Source organism: Schistocerca nitens, chromosome 9, assembly GCF_023898315.1.
Source record: "Schistocerca nitens isolate TAMUIC-IGC-003100 chromosome 9, iqSchNite1.1, whole genome shotgun sequence".
In the NCBI taxonomy this organism is placed as follows: Eukaryota; Metazoa; Arthropoda; class Insecta; order Orthoptera; family Acrididae; genus Schistocerca; species Schistocerca nitens.
The window spans coordinates 425,740,406-425,763,536 of NC_064622.1; the positions used below are offsets into that span (position 1 = coordinate 425,740,406).

A 23,131-nucleotide genomic window follows, 5' to 3' on the forward strand; every position below is an offset into this window, starting at 1 on the left:
AGTTTTTGGTAAACCATTAGGCCAGTTTTACGTAGTTATGTACACCAAGATGCCGACAGCAGTTTACTTACCTGTCGCAGAACATTTATAAACGAGAAAATCGATGCTTAATTGGTCGAGGTGAGAATCGGACAAATTGTGCTTCATGTTTGCTATGAGGAAGCCGCCTTCGTCATCCATCTGGAAAAAGGTAGATTTTATTGTTTCAAGAGAAAAAATACGGTTCACACTATTCAAGAACATTAATTTAAACTAAAGCAAAATGAATTTGTTTGAAGTGAAGCAATAGGAAACCATGCCGTGCAGGTTATGCTTACCCACTCGTACTTGTTGAGAAGGCAGAACACAAAACACTGAAAATGCAAATAGAAATTAGGGTTATATTTCGCAAAATACGAATATGATTATTTAAAATATATAATAACATCGGCAGTATATTGTAGCATATAGCATTTTTAATTTTTTAGTAGAGGGTAATGGAGGATTACGCTTGGGCTTGACATCTCATCGTTACCAAAGTTGTCAAAGAGCGAACACAACCTCATCTTGGACAGGAAGCCTGCCGTGACAAAAAATGGAAGAATTATTGACAGTCGTCTTTAATGAAAACCTAAATCCAAATTAGGGTTGAGTCTACTACACCGTTCCATCTAGATCGGTTGGATTTTTCTTGCCAAAACAATTAGTTACGGTATATAATACAGCAGACTATCTCATCTTGACCACTGCCATCATTATCATCACCATTAGCGGGAGGACCCACGTAGCATTCACTGCTGTATGGAAACCACGTGCAGACGTCTCCATGTACGTCATACGTCTCCACGTTTCTGTTTGTTCTACTCTTAGTCCGGCATCCAGCTTTGTAATTTTATTCGTTATAATTTTGATGTAACACACCTGCGACTACAAAGGTTTCCAACCGACCGTGACTACTTTTGTGCAGTTATTGGGATGAGTCGTGCCTGAGTCAAAAACAATGACATACTGATTTCAACATTGTATTGTACTTAGTGGCTGCAGAAAAGACACGTTGTCTTGTCATTGCTCTCGGTTATCTCGGTGTGTTAGCGTTCGGGGTAGTTTTTATTTTACTTAGTCAAAAGTGTCGGTTGAATCTTTGTCGTTAGTGGAGTAATACAGGTTTACATTAATGTGCAGTAGGGAGCTGTAACGACGTAGCAGTGTAATACAACGGAGGAACGAAACAATAACTTCACTGTATCTTACGAGTAACAGACTGCAAGTATTCTAGTGCATTTTGATGCAACAAACAATTTGAGAAGGATAACAAAATAGGCGTTTACTCACCTTGAAACCAATGTTTTCTGGATCTATCTTTTTATTGATCAGTGCCCTATTCATGTCCACTGCAAAAAAGAAGTACAAATACTATTATTTACTTTTATTATTGAGCTGCATTTCTTGCGTAACTGCCAAAGTTCAGTGGGCAGCAAGAACGTTCTCCAAGGTTCTAACAGGAATCACAGAACACAATCTAAACATAAAAATGGCGTTCATGATTTGTGAATTTTTGTGTAAAGGAATATGGATAAGATAAAGTGAGAAGAGTGTAATGGATACAACTACGCTTATTATTGATGAGGTCTGGTAAGAGTATTCATGTAGTAACAGTATCTAATCTAACATAAAAATCCCAGTCACGATCAGTAAATTTCTTATTTGAAGAATTTGAATAAGAAGACATGAAAAGCATGTGACGAATGTATCCGTGGATACCGTTGATGAGGACTGGTAATGCGACTGGTAACAGTCTTCACAATGTAGCCTATCGGATGGTACTTAATTTTTTTCAGTGTGACATTACTTAGTACAATTTCTAGGAATGGCGTCAACCCCAATAGCTAACATTATCAACGAGTTTGAAAGTTGTCTGTCAGGTATGCCAGCTTTCAGTTTTTCATTTTTTCCGCACCTGCTAACTCGCGAGCATTTTCGATAAGATAATCTTGCCCACTAATCGATGTCCGCGGTGAACACAGCTCAGGCAAGGCAGGGAGTCTAAACGACGCTGTTCGCCGAACGGTGTATGTATGTTGACGGAGAGATAGCAGGCGGTTGTACTCGGGTTTGTGTGTGAAAGCTTGCAACGAGGTTTGTTTCATGTATTCTCTGGTTACGAGCTAGGAGTTATAAAGAAACCCACTGGAAAACCCATATTGGTGTTGTACATTAGTGGAAAGAATCAAGTGATACTATTCAACATCTTTCGTGTTGCATGCAGTATCGATTCATACGAGTCAGAATCCGTCTTTTTTATATTATGCACTTAGATTGCATGCGAGCTACATAAATCGCTTCGTCAGTCATCTAAAGATGCTTCGTGTTTTTGTCCATTTCAATTTTTTTTTTCACGTCTAGTTCCGTAGGACCATATCGCAGTCAATGTAGTAAGACAGGAATCAGCTTAAATTTTCAAGGAACTTCTCGACAGAATAGAAGAAGTGACCCATGAGGAAACTCTTGTGTTTGGATTTGAAAGCGCGTAGATTACTGCTAAGATCTTTAAATTCTTCCGAGAGCTTATTGAAAATGGATGCAGCGTTGTGCTGTACACCTTTCTGCACAAGAGTCAAGGAAGTGCGATCCAAATGTAGGTTGGCTTTCTGCCTAGAATTAACTGAGTGAAAGCTGCTAATTCTTGGGAATGAGCTCATATGGTTAACAAGAAACGATACTGAAGAACATAAATATTGAGAGGCTAATGTCAGAATACCCAGAATAGGTTCGCGAACTTACACCACTTATTGACCGAACCGACCATTTCTGAGCCAAAAATATCTTTTGAAAATGTGAAGAGTTACCCCAAAACATAGTACCATACGTCATAAGCCAATGAAAATAAGCCTTGTCTATCCGATGTATGGTCTAAGGGCCGCGCGGGATTAGCCTAGCGGTCTAAGGCGCTGCAGTCATGGACTGTGCGGCTGGTCCCGGCGGAGATTCGAGTCCTCCCTCGGACATGGGTGTGTGTGTTTGTTCTTAGGATAATTTAGGTTAAGTAGTGTGTAAGCTTAGGGACTGATGACCTTAGCAGTTAAGTCCCACAAACTTTTTTTATGGTCTAAGTTGGAGTGTCTCACACATTGTTATTATGTACTTCAGGGTGAGAAAACAGTCAGTAGAACAAGCTTCGCAGCTATATTCAGATTCAGCAATGTTGTTCTTGTTGTGGTCTTCAGTCCTGAGACTGGTTTGATGCAGCTCTCCATGATACTCTATCCTGTGCAAGCTTCTTCATCTCCCAGTACCTACTGCAACCTACATCCTTCTGAATCTGCTTAGTGTATTCATCTCTTGGTCTCCCTCTACGATTTTTACCTTCCACGCTGCCCTCCAATACTAAATTGGTTGTCCCTTGATACCTCAGAACATGTCCTACTGAAATATGCTCACTATTTTTATATACTGGAATTTAGCATATTTCGTGACAGTACCTTTTCCGTGAAATGTTTGTAAGATGATATTTGACTTTTTGTGTTGGCTTCAGTCGTCTAGTGAAAGTATAATTCCACAATGCAGTTTCGTCGACTGCAGAAATGACCTGGTTCAATGCGTTTGCCTCATTTTTGGTGCTTCAAATACCATTTCTTCGAATTTGGTTCCTTCTTGATGTTTATACAAAAAAAGTAGTAACATAATTCATTTTTCCTGTTCACTAGCAAATTATTATAATTGCGACCTGCACATTGTTCCACTGTCACACATACCGAGAGTTCACTGCCGACTGACTACGGTCAAAGACGACTCCAGCGTGAAAGACATTTTACTCAACACACAAGCTTCCACTTGTAACCAGTCTCTTTGATATTCTTCATCACACCTAATAATATTAATCAATATGCAGTCACTCTCAAACATATAAGCAAATTAGCATAAAATAATGCAAATTACAATTCACAAAAAAATATCCTGAAAAATTATAAGAAAACATTTACAACCTCCGTCATTAGATTTGGTATCGACAAATCTGGTAGAAAATAACACATCTCCCAGATCCATCACACTACCAATCGATCCCTTCTTCTTGTCAAGTTGTGCCACAGACTCCTCCCCAATCCTATTCAATACCTCCTCATTAGTTATGTGATCTACCCATCTAATCTTCAGCATTCTTCTGCAGCACCACATTTCGTAAGCTTCTATTCTCTTCTTGTCCAAACTATTTATCGTCCATGATTCAACAATATCCATTCTCAATGCATGACTCAATATCGTGCAATGAAGACCGGCTCCACGTAGCTACTTTTCATTGTGTATAAGAACGTGTCCGAGCAACAACAGTACTACGTTCAGGTTTTTGGTGTAGTCCTTTAACAGTGCCCAGGATGGTGTTTCACAATGCCCAGGATGGTATTTCACAATTTGGTAGCAAACAACCACATATGATGGCAGACAGGGTGCAGAGAGTAATGCCCTAGGAACCAGGGGCGATTCTAGAAGTCGAGGGCTAATGAGGGTAGGCGTAGAGGGGAGTAGGTTTTGGGCAATGGAATATCGCTTAACAAAAAGAGAGAGTCCTCCACCGATAAATTGATAACATTTGGTGTTGCTTAAATTTTTGGTAACTGTTTTGGAGTTCAGGGTAAAAATGTATATTAATAAATAATAAGATGCCCATTTTAAGTTAAATGATATTTATTGGTTTAGATAGTAAGTTATTTGCCGCTATTATTCTTTTGTTAAAATGTGTTTGAAATACATTGCAACCTATATTCCTACAAGCTGATTTATGAAGTCATTTTATCCCGTGTAATATGATACTCCATTGGGGGGGGGGGGGGAGCTATACCCCCATAGCCCCCCCTCCCCCCGTTGCCACCACCCCTGTTAGGAACTGAGTAACATGCAGGGAATCTTTTTGGAGCTTCCAAAATCTTTAAATACTAAGTAAAACTTTTATATTTTCAGAATACTGTTTCATTAACTTGAAGTATTATTCCTACACTACTCAATCAATTGAAGTTCCTAGGTGGAGACACAAACTAGACTTAACCTCATTTGGCTTTTTGTCATGCGAAATCGTGAAAAACGCTTTTTACACTCAGCTCCACGAGTTATAATCATCATATACAAGTTGTTAAAAAAAATAGTCGATTACTTTGAGAGGTGGGAGCACTCATCGAAAGAAGAACAGTAAGTCCAATAATCCTGGGTGCGGAAACGCATACTTTCCGAGATAAACATTTGTTTATAGGAAGAGCTGCACGATGCTTGGTTACGGATATTCTTCGAAGCACAGTTGTTGCACTGGCGCTCCGTCAAATGTGTCGGCAGGCTGTCATGTCGTCTTATTCACAGTGCTCTGCCTGCTATTAGGCAGTCTGCAGTCAGTTGTGTTGTTCGAGTCATGTTGTAGGTTATGATAGTTTTTGTCGTGTTTGTGTGCCTTCTTGTACAGTACGTCAACCCTAGGTACGTATCATGTTTACCATCTTCCAAACGCTGATTCACTATTGTGTTTACTATTACTGCACTGTTTGTACGTACAAATGGTGTAGTACATTTGCGTTTTCTCCCTTCCACTACTCGACAAGTGAAATGGCGGATACCATATTCTGCTATGGTTTAGCAAATGGGCATAGCTTGCGAGCCTGTGCCCTTTTCGCAGAAAAATATCCACAGCGCAGGGCGCCCTCTTATAGGCTGTTAGACCCTCTTCTCCAGCGTCTGAAGGACACAGGTATCCTTGCACCTCGATAGATTGACAGTAGAAGGCATCGTACAGCCCGCACGCCTGACATAGGGGAGCGTATGCTATGTTCGGTGAAAGAAACCCATGGGGCTGGTGTGCGACGTTTAGCAGCAGCAGAAGGCGTGTGTCTCTTGTCTGGAGCGGGGGGATACTTCATGGACAATTGCTGCACTCGTATCACCTACAGCGGGTTCAGGCCCTAAGGCGGTTCTGTGAACGGCTGCTGAAGAAGTGTGCCACAGATCAATAGTCTACATCCAAGACTTTATTTTACCGATGAGGCAGAGTTCGCAAGAGATGCTATTTTGAATTTCCGTAACCAGCATGTATGGGCAGATGTAAATCCCCAAACAATTCAGGAAAGAAAGCATCAACTCCGATTCTCAATTAACGTCTGGGCAGGCGTACTTGGCGTAGAAGGGCCATAGATGCTCCCACAAAGGTTAACTGGGGGGCCAGTATCTGGGCTGTCTCATTAACGCAGTGCCTACCTCGCTGGAGGTTGTACCGCCGCAGTAACGAGTAGAAATATGGCTCCTGCATGATGGCGGACCAGCACACTCTCGTCATAATGTGCGCGCCATCTGACCATATATTTCAGGACCGCTGGATAGGTCAGGAGGATGGGAGGGACGCTCACACCTTCGCGTGCTCTTTCGCCAGGTTCCCCAGATCTTAGTCCCCTATATGTATGGTTATGGGAACACATGAAGGAATTGATCTACGCCACGCCAATAAACGATGTGCGGGCACTACAGGGTCGCGTCTTCAATGCGTGCCAGCAAGTACAACAACAACAACCGGATATACTTAAAAGGGTGCGTCATTCCTTACGCCGGAGGGCAGAGAATTGTATTCTCATGAATGGACGTCACGTTGAACACCTCCTGTAAACACGTGTTCAGGGCAGAAGGTACGAATTTGCCGATAGATGTTCACTGGTCTTATCTCGGAAAGTATGCATTTCCGTACACATGTATATTGGACTTAGTTTTCTTTTTTCTATGCGTGCTACCACCTTTCAAAGTGTCCGAACTTTTTCTTAGTTTCCTATATATGTGTCTTCCTCCATATTTTCTAATGTCATCCGCCCTGACTGCATTACGTCGCCGCGTCGGTTTTCTTGTCACTTGCAATTCAGAAAAGAATTCCTATGGTGCATATACCATCTACTTGGCTAATTGTCCCAAAAGCCGGCCGCTGTAGCCGAGCGGTTCTAGGCACTTCTGGAACCGCGCTGCTGCTACGATAGCAGTTTAGAATCTTGCCTCGGGCATGGATGTGTGTGATGTCCTTAGGTTAGTTAGGCTTAAGTAGTTCTAAGTCTAGGGGACTGATGACCTCAGATGTTAAGTCCCATAGTGCTTAGAGCCATTTGAACCATTTAAATTGTCCCAAAGACTTCAAATTCGTCTTCATTGCAGTTTTAATTCCGACTTTTATTCCAGTCTATTACCTGATCCATTTGATTGTTTGTCACTCCTATCAGTTGGAAACATACACCTCTCCGTTGCTTTCCGAGCAGTCATTAGTATTTGATAGATTTTCTCATTAACACATGATGCCACACTGCCATCAGTCGAAAACATTCTTACACAATGAGTGTACACTTTCCATTCCAGAAGTATTACCAATTTACTTCTGAAAACTATTCAGTTTACCAAACGCACTTCGTGTCATTTTTACTCGTTTCTTTATTTTGCTGCCCATGCAGCCGTTACTTTCAGTTGCTCCAAATACAAAAATTCATTTCCAGGTCTATGATCTCGCTCTTAATTTGGGCTATTTTCTTTTTACTGTGTTGATTATACATTCTGTTCTACTGTCAATAGTTTTTACGGCCACGTTCAAACTCATATTAAGTTTCATTCTCTGATTAGTTTTCTTTGAAAGAAAAAAGAAACAGTATCAGCAGTAGGACGTACTGCATTCACAGGAATTGATTACTTTATTCGATAAAGGATGTGATAGCTTTCTATGGGGATGTTGAGAATAGTTTTGGTCTTCTGGAACCTCCTTGCACCATTGTGCGTATTTTGAAGTGTTTCTGGGTGAAGTTTACGATATCTCCTAAGGCTCCCGCAGACAGTTACCGTGCGGTGGTAGCTGTTGCAGTTGTAAAGATACAAGCGTCTGAAGTAGCCGCCATCACAGGACTCCTATCTCTTTCGCATCAATGTAGTTTTCAAGTGAAAAACATTCGAAATTGTTCTATAATGTTCTCGGGATTTAACGAATACTGTCGAATATTTTTGAATGTTATAGAATATTGTCAGACTTACTACATGGAAACAGTTACTGTGCGGTGGTACAGTTGTGGAGATACGTCTGAAGTAGCCGTCATCACAGGACTCCTTCTATCTCTTTCGCATCATGTTGGTTTCAAGTGAAAAACATTCGAAATTGTTCTATAATGTTCTCGGGGTTTTACGAATATTGTCGAATAATTTTCAATGTTATAGAATACTGTCAGACTCTCTACATGGAAACAGCACATATCGTGTTGATCCACACTCCGGCAAAATCGTCTTAACCGAAGAGCTGTGCGACATGGTAAAGACAGAGGAACACCTCATCGATAAAGTGTATTCGTTTACTGAGAGAAACTACGTAAACAAAGAGCAGTAGCACACAATCTCAGCAATAAAAATACGAGGTTTTTTCAAAAAATTCCGGAACTTCATCCACAAAAATTTTTATTCGCTTACCTTTTACTTATTGTACATGGTCTTCTTCGAAAAACTTTCCCTCATAATTGATACACCGCTCCCAACGCCGTTTTCACTTCCGGGAGCAGTCTTGGTACGCCTCCTGCTGGATCACGCGAAGCGCCATCTGCGAATTTTCTTTTATCTCGTCTGTCGTTGCAAAGCTTCGTCCTTTCAACGGCGTTTTTAACTTTGAAAATAAAAGAAAGTCCGCAGGGGCTAGGTCTGGAGGATGAGGCAGCACAGTGATTTCGTTTATTGTGCAATACTCACGCACCCACAGGGATGAATGTGCGAGTGCGTTATCGTGATGCAAGAGCTATGAATTGTCTCGCCAGATTTCAGGTCGTTTCCTCCTAACATTTTATCACAGGCGTCGCAACACTTTCCGATAGTACCATCGATTAACAGTTTGTCCTTGTGGCGCGAAGTCATGATAAACTAATCCTAAGTCAAAGAAAGCTATCAGCATGGATTTGACAAATGACCCGACCTGACGAGCTTTTTTTGGTCTTAGAGAACCTTTCCCTACCCATTGTCTCAACGTCATTACCGTAGAGTCACGTCTCATCACTTGTTATGATTCTCGTAAGGAACATGTCGTTCACATTTGTGCGACCCAAAAGCTCTTCACAGATTGCGATACGGTATTTCTGGGACGAACTCGGCGGCAACACGATGCATTGCAAGATGCTGTGTCAGGATATCATGATATGATCCAACTGATATGTTACATTCATCTGCAATCTCTCGCACAGTCAGTTTTCGATTGGTACACACAGTTTCGTTCATTCGTCACATGAGCGTCGTCGGTGGATGCCGAATGGCGTCCTGAACGAGGGTCACCTTTAACTACCGTCCGGCCATATTTAAACCGCCTAAATCATACGTAACACCGCGTACTGCTTGAGCACTCATTACCGCAGGCTTTCTGCATCATTTGATGTGTTTTTGTAAAGGTTGTCTTGAGTTTCTCGCAAAATTTATTGCAGACGCGGTGCTCCTCTAACTCTGTCATCTCGAAGTTCGCAAACTCTGCGACAAAACGTTCTATTCATACAGAACTGAACAATAACTAACAAAAAAAAAAAAAGGTTCAAATGGCTCTGAGCACTATGGGACTTAACATCTATGGTCATCAGTCCCCTAGAACTTAGAACTACTTAAACCTAACTAACCTAAGGACAGCACACAACACCCAGTCATCACGAGGCAGAGAAAATCCCTGACCCCGCCGGGAATCGAACCCGGGCGTGGGAAGCGAGAACGCTACCGCACGACCACGAGCTGCGGACAATAACTAACAGACATACAACAATGAAACATCCGGGATTTACACATTAAGCAGTGGCGTGTGCAGGGATGAAAACCGCATTTCGCTCCATCATACCTCTGGTGCGAAATTACGAATGTTCCGGAATTTTTTGAACAGACCTCGTTGTATAGTTCAACAAGCAGATCCGTGAATACAAATACGGTACTAAGGAAAGAAAAAATATTGGACTGGTGCATAATTTCGTAGCGTTTTTCCGTAAGTAATAATACACATAACAGAGACATTAGTGATCAATAATTTATTCTACTTCATTGTTTACAACAGTCTGGCAACGCTAGGATCGTTCAACAGTGTGTGGGAAATGTGAAAATTTGAGGGTGGAGGACCAGATGAATAAGTTGGATGCGATATGACTTCTCAATCCGACTCGTGTATAGTATTTTTGTCAGTCTAGCAGAATGCGGGCAGGCGTTTTCGTGGATTAGCATAGTCGTTGCTCTCGGACTGGTTCTCCAAGACGCCTCAGTTGTTGGCAGTAAATGACGGCAGTGATGGCAGTGATGGTTCCACCTCGGGGAAACAATTCGTAATACAACATACCGTCGCTATTCCACCAGATGCATAACATTATCTTTTGTGGATGCGTTCAAGTCTTTGTACGGGGAGTTGATACTTTGTTTGGGCTCAACCATTTCTTGCTTTTTCTTATGTTAACAAAAAGACACTATCTCTCGTCACCAGTAACGATACAAGGTAGGGACGGTCGGTGTTGTTTACGAGCCGACTGATGGAGAGCAAGCAGAGATGCAAATATGGCCACCGGCTGATTTTTGTGAATTTGGTTTAGAGGATACGGTATCCAAAGGCCTACTCCCGATTTATGAACGTTCCCCATTCTATGCAATGTCAAACGATGGTGGAATGATCACATTTACCATTTCTAGAATACACTGATATGAATCATTGTGGATTAACGAGTTTAAACGATCTTCATCAAACCCCGAAGTCATTTTGAATGTGAAGAATCACAAATGTCCAAATGACCCTCCTTAAAACAAGAAAGCCAGTGGCATTATCACCATACATTACTCAAATGTTTCTGGCTGTCTCCAGTGCTATAATACTATAACTGAACTCAAACAGGCGTACGTCTGAAATGTTCCGATTTCTCCACTTGGCACTCTATTTCCTAACGTCCACCGCTCCACCCAGTACTTCCAGATGACAAAATGACAATTTTTAAACTCAAATAGCAACAGTGAACTACAAAAAAATGACACTCGATAGATAAACCCATAGCAACCCGAATACAGCACGTAAAACAGAAACGCTAAAAACTTAAGCAATTTAGGAAACGAAGCGAGTCCTTTTCAGCTAGTAAATAATAAATTTTAACAAATTCGACAACTAGTTAGTTGTAAGAAGTAAAAAAATGATGAATTTTAAGGGAAGTTGTAGCTCTGATGCATACATTCCTGAATAAATTGATACAGGTTAAGTCAGAGCCCGGTTTCTCAAGGATTGTTAGAAAAGAATGAAAAGCATTTCTTTTTTCAGAATCAGGGGACCCCATGCAAAGTAGTAACTTGTAATCACTGCTGCGTTCTCGGAATTACAAACCGTACTTTTTTGCTGTATCCTTTCTGAAGCCAACTTGTTCCTTTCCCTTACCGAAGTACAATATTTTTTTTCTATAAAGATTGGTGACACTTTTAGTGAATTGTACTTAACGCAGAGGAGACTGGTGGGTCTGTACTTAATGTCTAGTCTGTTGCCTTAGATGTGAAACAGAGTAACAATAGTGTTCTTCCTGTTTTTGAGAATAGTCTTCTCAGACGTTCTGTAAATAATTTTTGAAAGTTTCTTTTGAATCACTTTGCCCAAAGCTTTATTTCTATTGAAGCAGCATCTCTATCTAATCAACTTTCCTTACTTCGTAACTGGGCTCGATTTATCCAACCTCAGCTAGCTGTATTTTCTGAATGTCACTATTTACATTACTAACCACTTGTGTTTATGTTTTATCTTTCAAGTTACACAAACATTTAAAGTGGTTCAAATGGCTCTGAGCACTATGGGACTCAACATCTGTGGTCATAAGTCCCCTAGAACTTAGAACTACTTAAACCTAACTAACCTAAGGACATCACACACATCCATGCCCGAGGCAGGATTCGAACCTGCGACCGTAGCAGTCGCGCGGTTCCTGACTGAGCGCCTAGAACCGCTAGACCACCGCGGCCGGCATTTAAAGTGGTCTTAAAATACTTGTACAATTTTTAATTCCTTGGTGTGCCATCTGCCATTCTGAGTCATGTACTATAGTTTCTGCCCAACATAAGATTCTGTGTTGTCTACTTGTTTTCACTTATCGACAGTCGCAAACGACGAAATTCTAGTAAACATCCACTTGCTACAATCGGCTACTGATAGCTTTTATTGAGTTTTATTGTTTATTTTACTAATATGTGATTTTAGTTTCATCATTAGACGATATAGTAAACCACACAAAAAGTTCCCCATCTAAATACAATCTTTCAGTATATCAGTTCTCTGCGTAGCTAACAGACTATGCACAGAGGTGTGACTGTTAAATATCACGGAAACCTGTACAGAAACTCTAGAACTCCTCTACTGCATTTTCAGCTGGAGCAGCCGCTATGTGAAGCGGAGCGAAGTTATATAGTATTTAGAAGGTGATTCTTTATGCTGTTGTAACTTCTATTCAGGAGATGCGTACTTAAACCGGCGTAGATCATTTAAAAAAATTACGTTTATTTTTCTTTTTGTTAGATATATTCCAACGTCTGTTTGCCCATACAGTTTTTACCCTACAGAGCTGTCTTTTAGGAAGATGACTGAACACACCTTCTGACACCCTACTCCTTATTGTTAGTATCCTCCACACGTTCTTTTCTCCGCCCATTCTGTGGAGAAACTCCTCATTTCACATCAGTGGATCTGATGTTCTTCATCCTTCTCAAACATCTCACATCAAACGCTTCGATTCTCTTCTTTACCAGTTTCCCCCGCTTTCCTGATTCACTACCATACAATACAGGGTTCCAAATGTACAGTCTCGGAAATTTATTTCTGAGTATAAGGCCGATGTTAGATATTAGCGGACTTCTCTTGATCAGGAATGCCTTCTTTGCATGTACTAAGCTGCTTTCAGGGTTCCATGCGTCAGTCAGTAAAAACCAAATCCTTATAGGATCACTTTATCTGTCTCTCTGTCCGACTGTTAGAACTTTCAGGAATGGGCAGACGTATTCCTTTGAAATTTTTCTCATTCTAAGGCCTACAGTCCCTTGGCGATGTAAAAAGATTTAAGAAGCTTGTACGCCAATACAATCAAAAGATACGGCTTTTTATGCCATATATTATGATACTTCCGAACTCATTTATCAAAACCGTTGACCTAGAATCACGAAATTTGGCAAGGAGTAAGATTTTTCAGTAAAATTAAGGGTCAAAATCCCACACGAAAAATTGTATTGTTTTTGCTGTTTGGCGCACGAGCGATGGGACACAGCATCTCAGAGGTAGCGATGAAGTGGAGATTTTCCCGTACGACCATTTCACGAGTGTGCCGTGAATATCAGGAATCCGGTAAAACATCAAATCTCCGACATCGCTGCGGCCGGAAAAAGATCCTGCAAGAACGAGACCAACGACGACTGAAGAGAATCGTTCAGCGTGACAAAAGTGCAACCCTTCCGCAAATTGCTGCAGATTTCGATGCTGAGCCATCAAGTGCCAGCGTGTGAAACATTCAACTAAACATCGTCGATATGGGTTTTTGGAGCCGAAGGACCACTCATGTGCTCTTGATGGCTTTACGCGTCGCCTGGGCCCGTCAACACCGACATTGGACTGTTGACTGAAAACATGTTGCCTGGACGGACGAGTCTCGTTTCGAATTGTATCGAGTGCATGGACGTGTACGGGTAGAGACAACCTCATGAATGTATGGACACTGCATGTTAGCAGGCGACTGTTCAGCCTGGTGGACGCTCTGTAAAGGTTTGGTACGTGTGCAGTGGGAGTGATATGGGACGCCTAATATGTCTACATACGACTCTGATCACCTGCATCCATTCATGTCCATTGTGCATTCCTGCGGACGTGGCAATTCCAGCAGGACAATGCGACACCCCACGCGTCCAGAACTGTTACAAAGAGTCTCCAGAAACACTCTTCTTCTATTGGCCACCAGACATGAACATTATTGAGCATATCTGGGATGCCTTGTAATATGCTGTTCAGAGAAAATCTCCACCCCCTCGTACTCTTACGGACTTACGGACAGCCCTGCTGGATTCATGGCGTCACTTGCCTCTTGCACTATTTCAGACTTTATTCGAGTCCACGCCACGTCTTCAACAAAATAATTGTTCTTCATCTTCACTGAGGATAGCAATGTCATCTGCGAATCTCGCCACTGATAATATTTCATCTGGAATATTAATTCCATTCATTAATCTTTCTTGTGCCTGCCTCGGTGGTCTCGCGGTTCAAGGCGCGCAGTCAGGAACCGTGCGACTGCTACGGTCGCAGGTTCGAATCCTGCCTCGGGCATGGATGTGTGTGATGTCCTTAGGTTAGTTAGGTTTAAGTAAAGTTCTAGGGGACTGATGACCACAGCAGTTGAGTCCCATAGTGCTCAGAGCCATTTGAACCATTTGAACCATTAATCTTTCTTTTATTTACGCTATTGCTTCTTGGATGCAGAAGTTGTACAGTACAGGAGAAAGGCTGCATCCTTGTTTCACACAACTTCTAATCTGAGCATATAGTATTTGGTATCACTTTCTCAGTGTTCCCTCTTGGTTCTTGTGCATATCGTACACTTCCCTTCTTTCCCTCCACCTTACTGCTGCTTTTCTCAGAATTTCGAACATCTTGCATCGTTTTACATTGCCGAACCTCGTATAGGGTGCCTAAGGGATGTTGCGTTCTTGGAATTCTATACAACAATTCAGACAAATAACATTAGTAGTTTTATTTCTACACTCCTGGAAATGGAAAAAAGAACACATTGACACCGGTGTGTCAGACCCACCATACTTGCTCCGGACACTGCGAGAGGGCTGTACAAGCAATGATCACACGCACGGCACAGCGGACACACCAGGAACCGCGGTGTTGGCCGTCGAATGGCGCTAGCTGCGCAGCATTTGTGCACCGCCGCCGTCAGTGTCAGCCAGTTTGCCGTGGCATACGGAGCTCCATCGCAGTCTTTAACACTGGTAGCATGCCGCGACAGCGTGGACGTGAACCGTATGTGCAGTTGACGGACTTTGAGCGAGGGCGTATAGTGGGCATGCGGGAGGCCGGGTGGACGTACCGCCGAATTGCTCAACACGTGGAGCGTGAGGTCTCCACAGTACATCGATGTTGTCGCCAGTGGTCGGCGGAAGGTGCACGTGCCCGTCGACCTGGGACCGGACCGCAGCGACGCACGGATGCACGCCAAGACCGTAGGATCCTACGCAGGGGACCGCACCGCCACTTCCCAGCAAATTAGGGACACTGTTGCTCCTGGGGTATCGGCGAGGACCATTCGCAACCGTCTCCATGAAGCTGGGCTACGGTCCCGCACACCGTTAGGCCGTCTTCCGCTCACGCCCCAACATCGTGCAGCCCGCCTCCAGTGGTGTCGCGACAGGCGTGAATGGAGGGACGAATGGAGACGTGTCGTCTTCAGCGATGAGAGTCGCTTCTGCCTTGGTGCCAATGATGGTCGTATGCGTGTTTGGCGCCGTGCAGGTGAGCGCCACAATCAGGACTGCATACGACCGAGGCACACAGGGCCAATACCCGGCATCATGGTGTGGGGAGCGATCTCCTACACTGGCCGTACACCACTGGTGATCGTCGAGGGGACACTGAATAGTGCGCGGTACATCCAAACCGTCATCGAACCCATCGTTCTACCATTCCTAGACCGGCAAGGGAACTGGCTGTTCCAACAGGACAATGCATGTCCGCATGTATCCCGTGCCACCCAACGTGCTCTAGAAGGTGTAAGTCAACTACCCTGGCCAGCAAGATCTCCGGATCTGTCCCCCATTGAGCATGTTTGGGACTGGATGAAGCGTCGTCTCACGCGGTCTGCACGTCCGGCACGAACGCTGGTCCAACTGAGGCGCCAGGTGGAAATGGCATGGCAAGCCGTTCCACAGGACTACATCCAGCATCTCTACGATCGTCTCCATGGGAGAATAGCAGCCTGCATTGCTGCGAAAGGTGGATATACACTGTACTAGTGCCGACATTGTGCATGCTCTGTTGCCTGTGTCTATGTGCCTGTGGTTCTGTCAGTGTGATCATGTGATGTATCTGACCCCAGGAATGTGTCAATAAAGTTTCCCCTTCCTGGGACAATGAATTCACGGTGTTCTTATTTCAATTTCCAGGAGTGTATAAAGCAGATTGACAAGACTTAAATGTACAAAGGTGTGGCAAGCGTTGGGTGAGATGCAACGTAAATCCGAGTCATCGCTATACACAATGTTCAAACAAGAAATGGATATGGATCACTACAATCTGATATTCTAGCATTCTCTGCTAGGGCGTGCTAATACCCCACTAATGTCCGGCCGAGGCTGGGAGCGGCGGCGCTTATATTCACTTCTTTCAGGTGTTGCTTCTGATGTGGCGCTGTCCTAATCAGCACACGTCGTTTCGCCGCCGTGGCTGGTCTTGCTTTCTTTGTCTTCGTTCCGGCGCTTGTGGTTACGCTAGAACACAGTCATCTAACACAACCTCAATGTTCTTACCCTTCTTCTGTATATAATCCTTACTAGCAAAGTGGATACAGGAACTGTTAACCTAATTGTGCGATCATTCACACATACCTGCCCTTACTATCTTAGAGATTGTATGGATGATATTTTCTCGGAAGTCTGATGGTATCATAGAATCCGCACACCAACTCGAATAGCCTTTCGGTTGCAGTTGCCCCTAAAGATTTTAGAAATTCCGGTAGAATGTTAACTATACGTCCTGACTGATCTGATGTGAAGTTTTCCAGAGCTCTTCTAAGTTCTGACTCAAATACTGGATCCCATATGTTTTCTATACTGACCCCCTCCCCCCACGTCTTCTTCTACCGTGTCATCAGATAATTTTTCCCCTTGTAGAGGCCTTGAATTTACTCTGCCTGCTCTCTTCCTTGCATTTATCAGTGGAATTGACATTGCACTCTTAATGTTGATGCGTTTGCTTTTATTTCATTGAAGATTGTTGTGACATTTCGATGTTCTGAATCTGTCCTTCCTCCGAACATTTCTTTTTCGCTTTCTTCATTTTTTCCTACAGCTATTTTGCCTTCGTTTCCCAGCATTTCCTATTTATTTCATTCCAAAGTGTAATATTCCTCTGTTCCTGACTTTTCCTGTTCATTTTTGTGCTTCTTTTTTTAGGCGACAACTTGAAGTTTTTCTGCTGTCATCCGCTTTCCTTGTATGTGTGTTTACATGTCCAATTTCTGTGATTGTCATTATTAAAGATGTCAAATTCTCTTCAACCGAACCGCATACTGTTGCATTCATTATGGCTGTGTATGTAGTCTCAGGGAAATTCAAACATATCTCGTCAATCTTTAGCACATCAGTATCCCCTTTCTTTGCATATTGACTCTTCCGGACTAACCCCTTGAAATTGTCTGCTCTTCATCATTATTAACTCTGATCTGAACCCTTAACTGCTTCTGTGTACGCCTAACCCACTATCTCACTTCGAATCCTTCTCTGATCCCTATGTACTTCAACTGCAATCTTTCCGTACCTCCAATCCTTTCCCAATTATACCTCCACCTCTTGTAATTAAAAAAAGTGTATTCACTATAACTAGCAGAAATTTATCTTAGAATTCAATTACCTTTTTCCTCTCCCATTCCTTCTACCAAGCCCACGCTCTCCCGTAAATCCGTCTTCCATTCCTTCCCCTACCACCGGATTCTGATTCCCCATGATTATTTGACTATCATCTCCTCGTATATACTGAATTATCTCTTCGGTATCCTCATATTTTGTCTATCTATTCAGCTTCTGTTTTGGACGTCGGAATGTATACGTTAAGTATTGTTATTGGCGGTGGTTTTCTGTCGATTCGGGTAAGAACAACCATATCACTAAATTCCTCACACGTCTTCACCCTCTTCCTTGCTTTCCTACTCATAATCAAATCTATGCTCTCTGTCATTTTGTGTTGCTGTTGATATTACCCTACATTTTTGTCCGACGAGAAGCCTTGTATCTTCTATCCATTTCATTTCACTGACTAACACAGTGAATAGACTAAGATTTCGCATTTCCCTTTTCAGATTTTCTAGCTTTTCCACTAAGCTCAAACTGCTGATATTCCACTCTCCGACCCTGTCACCCTTTCGTTGTTATTCTATCTTTTTGTCATGGTCACCTCCACTTGGGTAGCCCCTTCCCGGAGATCCGAATGGGAGACTTATGAAACCTTTTGTCAATGGAGAGATTAGCACGAAATTTTTTCTATTAAAGCCACATGCCCTGTGGATCAACACTGTGCGTCTTCAATGCTCTGGTTCCACTGCCTTCTTCATTATCAAATCGTTGATCATTGCTGATTCTTCCGCCTTTAAGGGCAGTTTCCCAACCCAACGGTAAGAGGTTGCCGTGAAACTCTGTCCGCTCCTTCTTGGTACATAAGGTCGTTGGCAGAACGATGATGACTGCTTATATCAGGTGTGGCTGTGTTCGAACCCAGGAGACAGAACATTGTGATTGTTAATCACGACTGGAAAGCAAGGGTCACAATTTATGCTCATAAAAGGATGTTATAAATTGGAATACGTACAAATTATTTTTCACGTAATTAGTAAAAGACTATTCCTTAATGTTCTCGAAAAAATCCTGATTTTTTCCCCATTTGTTAGACGGTGGTTTAGGCGTAATGCCCTTACTTAGGTCGGAAACATGATTGTTTTTAAGTATATGCAAATGAATTCTTTTGTGTTGATGACACAGGTGAATTCTTGATTATGATGTACTTACTAAGCGGAACAGGGTGCGTTTCGTTGCACTGCTGTATCACCATGATGTCCGTCCTCATCTCTTCCGATGTGATGCTTGGCTGGAAAAGGAGATATACTAGTTAAGGTACATTTAACACTTATCTAAAATTTAAATATAGGAAGACGCCCTATTCGTGGTAGCAAATCTAAGTGCGACGTTATCCTGACGAGAGGAAACTCGTTTCCCATGCATGAAGACCATGTCTCACTCTTCTGGAAGAAACTGTTAGCAACTATTAAAAGCGTAATCATATCTTATCACAGATGGATTTTACTCTCACGAACCTGTGTTTAAGGAAAAATAATCTCATAATATGAGTAAGAACCACTGTTTCTACATTCAATAAGTTTTCTTGAAGATAAATTCCATTGTAGTAATTACTCTAACGACTGACAAAGAATATGCATATAAATTATCGCAAGATACCTGTTACAGATACTTATTACGTTTTATCGTGCAGCTGCAACAGTACTGATTTCAGGTCACTAAATGTGTCGTCGCTGGTCATCGTGACGCAATTAGAGGCTGGGCTCATCACTGAAGACTACTCCAGTGAGTCAGTCAATGAGATGTCTTTCCTTAAAATCGTGTCCCTTTCATTATTCGTCTGTGTAGGTCTCCACTAGCTCGTTGAATGAACGTACTGACATACTAATGTAATTCAAAAAATTCACTGTCATTTCTTAAATCATTATGTAACGTGTGAAATAACCTGCTTACTTCACGATAAGCAATGAAGGGATGTACCCTAAACTTTCTTTTCTGCGTTCTCTTCTTATTTCGACGATGCACAGAGAGCACAACTACTAGCTCTTCAAGATCTACTTCCATATTGAGCTCAAACTAAAGAGATTCCTGTGGCGGCTCTGGCAGACCGGAGAATGCGTCTTTTGTTTTTGCTGCCCCGCACCTTCAGCTGTTTGAAACAAGCCGCAGAAGATAAGAAAACAAATAGTTGTACTGCGAAGAACAGTTTGTAGGCTGAGGTGCCGACAGCGCAGATGCTGAGACCTTATGAATCCCTGTGCAGATTTTGCAGCTTCACGTGAAATCTGAACTACGAGGCTGAATTAGTCAGCTGTTGCTAGGTGCCGCCGTATCTGTTTGTACTGCCTGCTCACCACCTGCTACTGAGCGTATCTCTGTTTGTCATTACTCACGCAATGTGCTCTTAAGGTAAAAGTGGACCTTCTGCACCAGGCTCGATCTTTCCGAGAGTCACCAGTGACAATGCCATTTGTGCTCGTCATACTATTACAAGAAAGGTGTTCAACAAAGGCAACAAGAACATGGAGAAAGAAAAGAGAGTGAGTTTGGCAGAAATGGTAGTCGCTAACATACATAAAAAACGATCTAAGAACATTCGTTTCAAATCCAACAAACCCAGAACTTCCTTTGAATGTCAGACACATCACATAGCGATTAAATCAACGAAACACGGTAAAAACCTGTTTTCCTATGACTGTCGGAAATGAAATGCTGAGAAGGCAATACACTCGGTTAAGTAGAATCACAGATAATTCCAGAAATAAATCAGAATTCCAAAACAAATGAAAACCTAACACTCTTGATTCCAGAATGCGCCATGGGCGCTGCTCCGTCCTCCTCCCACCCCCCACCGTTTACATACGCGTGTAGAGATAGGGAGATTACAGTCTATAACTGGACGAAACTCATGTTACCACCATAAGTTATTTTGAGTGAACGCTTCATGGACGACTAGTTTTGGTGGAGAGTATCATTTTAAAGTCAACCAACCGAACAGTATAACACAAGAAGAGGTGGAAAAGTACAATTATTTTTTTCAAAAATCATAGTAGGCTGCAGAAAACTACATATATGTGCACACGTAACAATAAGTAAAAAAATCTTCATTGGTTAAGTTCACATGTAAAACGTCATATACACGTCAACTGTTGCCTTCGTCGAGAAAATTTACTTCGACATCTGAAAGAAAACTCCGTGCAGATGTTGGCACGCTTATGCACTGCGCCACGTGCACCACTACCCGGAGCCATGTAAGCAGTAATCCTGCCCATAGGCCTGCAACAGACGCAAATCAAAAGGGAAGAAACTCTAATATGTGGTAAATGGGAAGTACTCTCTGCCACGCACTTCACTTTAAGTAGCAGAGTATGAATGTAGACGTAGATATCGATGGAAATACAAATCGACTGATCTTCACTGCTACCTGAAATACGCAATCTCCCATACTTCCTGTAGATACAGATTTAGATGCAGTAGTTCCACGGTGTGTTCGAGAAGTTCTCGTATCCGTATATCAAAACAGTATACGCATGTTATACACTGGAGTCCTTACAGATAAAAGCTGTGCACTCTGTGGATCTACCTGTAAATGTGCACAATCGTACCTTACACAATCCATGCAGTCCTTGATTTACACTGAAGAGCCATAGAAATTGGTACACCTGCCAAATATCGTGTAGGGCCCCGCGAGCACGTAGAAGTGCCGCAACACGGCGTGGCATGGACTCGACTAGTGTCCGAAGTAGTGCTGGAGAGGACGCCATGAATCCTGAATGGCCTGTTGCAAGGCATCCCAGATATATTCAGTAATATTCACGTCTTGGAATTTGCTGCCTAGAGGAAGTGTTTAAACTGAGAAGAGTGTTCCTGGACCCGCTCTGTAGCAATTCTGGACGTGTGGGGTGTCGCTTTGTCCTTCTGGAATTGCCCACGTCCCGACGGAATGCACAATGGACATGAGTGGATGCAGGCGATCAGATAGAATGGTTACCTACGTGTCACCTGTCGGTTTTATCTAGACGTATTAGGGGTCCCATATCACTCCAGCTGCACATGCCCCACACCTTTACAGAGCCTCCACCATCCTGAACAGTCCACTGCTGACATTAAGGGTCCATGGATTCATGAGGTTGTTTCCAAACCCGTACATGTCCATCCGCTCGATACAATTTGAAACGAGACTCTTCTGGCCAAGCAACATGTTCCAGTCATCAACAGTCCAATGTCAATGTTGACAGTCCCAGGCGAGACGTAAGGCTCTGTGTCGTGCAGCCATCAAAGATATACGAGTGGGCCTTCGGCTCGGAAAGCCCATATCGATGATTGTTCGTTGGCTGGTTCGCCACGCTGAGACTTGTTGATATCCCAGCATTGAAATCTGCAGCAATTTTCGGAAGGGTTGCACTTCTGTCAAGTTGAATGATACTCTTTAGTCGTCGTTGGTCCTGTTCAGGCTCTTTTACCGACCGCAGCGATGTCGGAGATCAGATCCTAATATTAACGGTACTGTCGTGAAATGGTCGTACGGGAAAATCCCCACTTCATCACTACCTCTGAGATGCCGTGTCCCATCGCTCGTGCTCCGACTATAGCACCACGTTCAAACTTACTTCAATCTAACCTGACATTGTAGCAGTAGTAACCGATCTAACAACTGCGCAAGACACTTGTCTTATATAGGCGCTGCCTACCGCAGCGCCATATTCTACCTGTTTACATATCTCTGTATATGAATACGCATGCCTATACGAGTTTCAATGGCAGTTCAGTGTATTATGGAGCGCCACAAGATTATGCTTCAAAAAGGTCCGAAACAATTCTACGTCTTATACCGGCTTTGAGCCAGATGGGATTAGATTATTCAACACAGTTGTTGGAAGTGGTTGGGTGCGGTCAGGTATCTCCCTTAGATCAGAAAACCGCGTTCCTCGTATTTGAGTTGAGATATGTAGCACACTCATCAGAAAATAACGAGGTAAGAGGGAGGGGATCAGGAGGAGATACACGCATGCGCCAGATTCTGGGCAATGACGTTGTCAGCGCACCTGGTGCTCACAACATCGTCGCTCGTCGAAACACACTGAGGTGGTTGGTTGGTTGGTTTGGGGAAGGAGACCAGACAGCATGGTCATCGGTCTCATCGGATTAGGGAAGGATTGGGAAGGAAGTCGGCCGTGCCCTTTCAGAGGAACCATCCCGGCATTTGCCTGGAGTGATTTAGGGAAATCACGGAAAACCTAAATCAGGATGGCCGGACGCGGGATTGAACCGTCGTCCTCCCGAATGCGAGTCCAGTGTCTAACCACTGCGCCACCCCGCTCGGTACACTGAGGTGTGAAGGTCATGGTTACAGGTATAATATACACAGATGGCAGTAGTGTCGAATACGCAGATTGTAACAGGGCAATGCATTGGTGGCGCGATCGTTTGTACTTAGGTGATTATCATATGAAAAGGCTTTCGACGTCATTATGACCGCACGAGGGAATTAATAGGCTCTGAACACGTTATTTTAGCTTGGAGCGAGACACATTTGACATTCCACTCCGTAAATCGTCAGGGAATGTAATATAACTCGATCTACAGCCTCAAGAGTGTGCCGAGAATA

General features: G+C 43.0%; 1 protein-coding gene across 1 annotated transcript in view; it reads right to left on the reverse strand.

Annotated features, from left to right (window-relative positions):
* Positions 1 to 23,131, reverse strand: part of LOC126203565 (uncharacterized) — a 45,840-nt gene that overhangs the window by 15,360 nt on the left and 7,349 nt on the right. The window contains exons 2-5 of the mRNA XM_049937891.1: positions 18,736 to 18,814; positions 1,312 to 1,370; positions 318 to 353; positions 72 to 180 (exon numbers count right to left, since the gene is read on the reverse strand). Coding sequence (XP_049793848.1) covers positions 72 to 180; positions 318 to 353; positions 1,312 to 1,370; positions 18,736 to 18,814 — 283 coding nt within the window. The remainder of the gene's footprint in view (positions 1 to 71; positions 181 to 317; positions 354 to 1,311; positions 1,371 to 18,735; positions 18,815 to 23,131) is intronic.